The 2943-nt window shown below is 34.1% G+C and overlaps 1 protein-coding gene across 3 annotated transcripts in view; it reads right to left on the reverse strand.

The window, feature by feature from the left end:
• acss3 (acyl-CoA synthetase short chain family member 3) overlaps positions 1 to 1236 on the reverse strand; it is an 89770-nt gene extending 88534 nt beyond the window's left edge. For all 3 annotated transcript variants that reach the window (XM_088922705.1, XM_088922704.1, XM_088922706.1), the window contains exon 1: positions 672 to 1236. In XM_088922705.1, the coding sequence (XP_088778831.1) occupies positions 672 to 1093 (422 nt within the window). In that variant the 5' untranslated portion in view covers positions 1094 to 1236. The remainder of the gene's footprint in view (positions 1 to 671) is intronic.
• Between the last annotated feature and the right edge of the window lie 1707 nt (positions 1237 to 2943).

Below are 2943 nucleotides of genomic sequence, written 5' to 3' on the forward strand. Positions count from 1 at the left end.
TATAAACTAAGATAAACAATAACAATCAAAAGATACACATAAATGGAGTGTGACAAAGAAGTGCTATTCATCATTGTGTGTTCTATATTACACAACCGGTTTATCAGAAGGACTGATCAGATTAAAGTTACCCAGCTTCAGTAATGTCTGGGAGAAAAAGCCTGAGTGAATGAAAAGCTCGTTTTCAGATGTAAACCCTTGCTTTTAGAGCACTTTTGGGAAGTAATTCTATAGGTGACTCATTGTGCAATACATTTTTTTCCTTTCACGAAATACGGTACAAGTTGCTCTTTTTACAAAATGCCTTGTTCAAAAAGGGAAATTAGGTAATAAAGTTAGACTTTACCACGACGAGATCTTCAAATCATAATTTGTGCATGATATAAACAATTATATTAAAAGAACATTCTTATTTGTCGTTTTTATTTTTATACATATACAGTACTTTATACCTACAGTAACTTAACCTCGCATTTCGCAATAAGAATGCATACGACAGTCGCAACTGACATACACATAAGGTATATTTGTTTAACCTCAGCATGCATTGGTGTTTACTGACTCATACTGTGATATGACATTCTGCACCCCCAAGATACACTGTATCCCGAAGCGACCAGCGAAACGGCCGCGAAGCTGATGTAGCTCTGAAGTGACTAAATATTCCTTACCATTTTGGAAATGGAGGGTTAGAATAATCCAATGTATTGCTCCATGGTTTGAACCAGGTTATGCGCTGTGCCGCACTAGCCCAAAAGTTTGCAGGATCACGGAGAGAAGTTCTGAAGGCTTCATCATAAACTGTGTTGTCAAAACGACGATTCGAGCCTGTTGCATCGTGTGTACTTCGAGTGGTTACTTTATATTGCAACAATCCCGGCGAAGTTCTTGAAAAGCTGCTGTCAGCGTGTGTTACTTTCCAGGTACTCTTGAAGACAGCTCGCAAAATCGTGCTTTTCCTACCTAAACTATTTTCAATACATAACCCATTAGATCTTTTAAAAGGAATAAAATGTGTCCCACGTTTGGCTTTAGTGACTGTTCTGTTATTCAAAAACAAATTATTGAAAATGCTTGACTGCAAAAAACGCATCTTTTTTGCATGTATGTTTTCAGCTGAGTTACAACTTGCCAGCGCTCTGTAATCATATAGAGCTACTTGCAAATCGCGTACAATAAATTACGTAATTGCGTTACGAAATCCCAGATCTGCAAAGGTCTGGACAAGCTGTACGAAAGTTTTATCCTTCGACGTTATAGAAGTAGTAGGAGGAGAAAACTGGCACACACTTCAAGTTGGTTTTGAGAACCTGATACTCTTCCAGCTGACCTATGAACTGGATATGAAATCATGTACTAGCTAAACCTTAAGTAAAGCATATCTTTAAAATAATAGAAATACAGTATCAAAGGACGGGTGAATGTGATCTCACACGAGACAAAGGGTTTTTTAGCATTGTATTATTTTGCACAATTGTGTGTTTTCCGTACATTGTTGTTTTCAAGAAACAAAACTTTCAAAGTAAGGAAATGCACATGAAATGACAAATGTAAGACGTTAACAGTTTTCGTTAGTTTAATCGTAAATAGGACAGCATTATAGCATTATACTGAATATACAGTACATACGAGATGACTGCTGTAATTCTTATATGTATCACTGAAAAATCATCTGTTATTTTGAGTCTAAAACAACTCTTATACTGAGCAAACATTACGAAAAATTACTACTGGCAGTTTCATGTTGCATTAATCCAAGAACATTTATGCGAAATATACCTTGCTTCATTAGAACAATACATTCACGAATCTTAAATCGAATTTACAGTTTTATTAATGTTATCACATAACTAATTACATTAACTAATCAAAAGTTTGAAGGCTGTCTTGAGAGGAGGTTAAGCTTCAATTTAAATATTTAAAATGAGACCTTCACTATGGTTACACGTAAATTTTAACAATGCAAAGTTGTTCATATTCCAAAAATGGATAAAATTAATAATGGACACTTAACATTTGACACAAAAATGTAGAAATATTAAGCCTGTAAGCATTCTGTTTTACATTTTAAAATAATGTCTTAAGTTCACGATAAGAAAAACTGTCCATTAACTTTCTTTTGCCATGTACTGTGCATAGCACCAAACCTGACCAGCTAGGTTTTCCTGGGTTCAGTTGTCTTAACACACTGAATGTCAATAGCCATTCATCTGTACTTTGGGCATTTATGCTGGCTTCTATGGCTCTGTAATAATTTTAAAATGCTCTTAACATTTAACCTTGTTACAAGTCATAGTGTCATAACATGTCCAAGGGAAAGAGGATAATTGTAGCTCACTGGAATTTTTTTGGGATAGCATTTTTACTGATAGATTAATAACCTGTAATCTGTAACAAAATTCTGTAAGCCAAGAGAGAAACCATATTCTTCATTTATTCAATAATTTGGATTTTTAATAAAGCAAAGCATAAAACAGGATGCATTTGTTTTCACTAACATGTAAAAAGACATTGTAACAATAGCTGCTTCTAAATTTCTCAGGAGTATTCTTGTCCACATTTTCTGAAAGGCAATGCTCAAATTATATATATACTGTACATTTATCACTCTTTTTACAGCAGGAAGCAAACAGAAACCTCAGTTCACTGTTATCAAGTTCTGTTTCAGTTCCAACTAACTCATTAACTCCTGTTAAACCATATCAGCGCTGCAGTATATCTTAACCTAGTCTTAGATTATTGCAGTCCAACTTTAAGGCCAAAATACATAACAGTAAAACAACTGTAACCAATCTTATATTCTGTCCCAGGATTTAGCAGCAAAACAATAAATTTGATGCAATTTAAAATGCAATTGCTTTTTATCTGTTTTAAGGCTTATATTATTTATATTCTACATTCTTGCCTGTACATTCATGCACTCACTTTATATTCTTATATATA

Source organism: Atractosteus spatula, chromosome 8, assembly GCF_055471065.1.
Source record: "Atractosteus spatula isolate fAtrSpa1 chromosome 8, fAtrSpa1.hap1, whole genome shotgun sequence".
In the NCBI taxonomy this organism is placed as follows: domain Eukaryota; kingdom Metazoa; phylum Chordata; class Actinopteri; order Semionotiformes; family Lepisosteidae; genus Atractosteus; species Atractosteus spatula.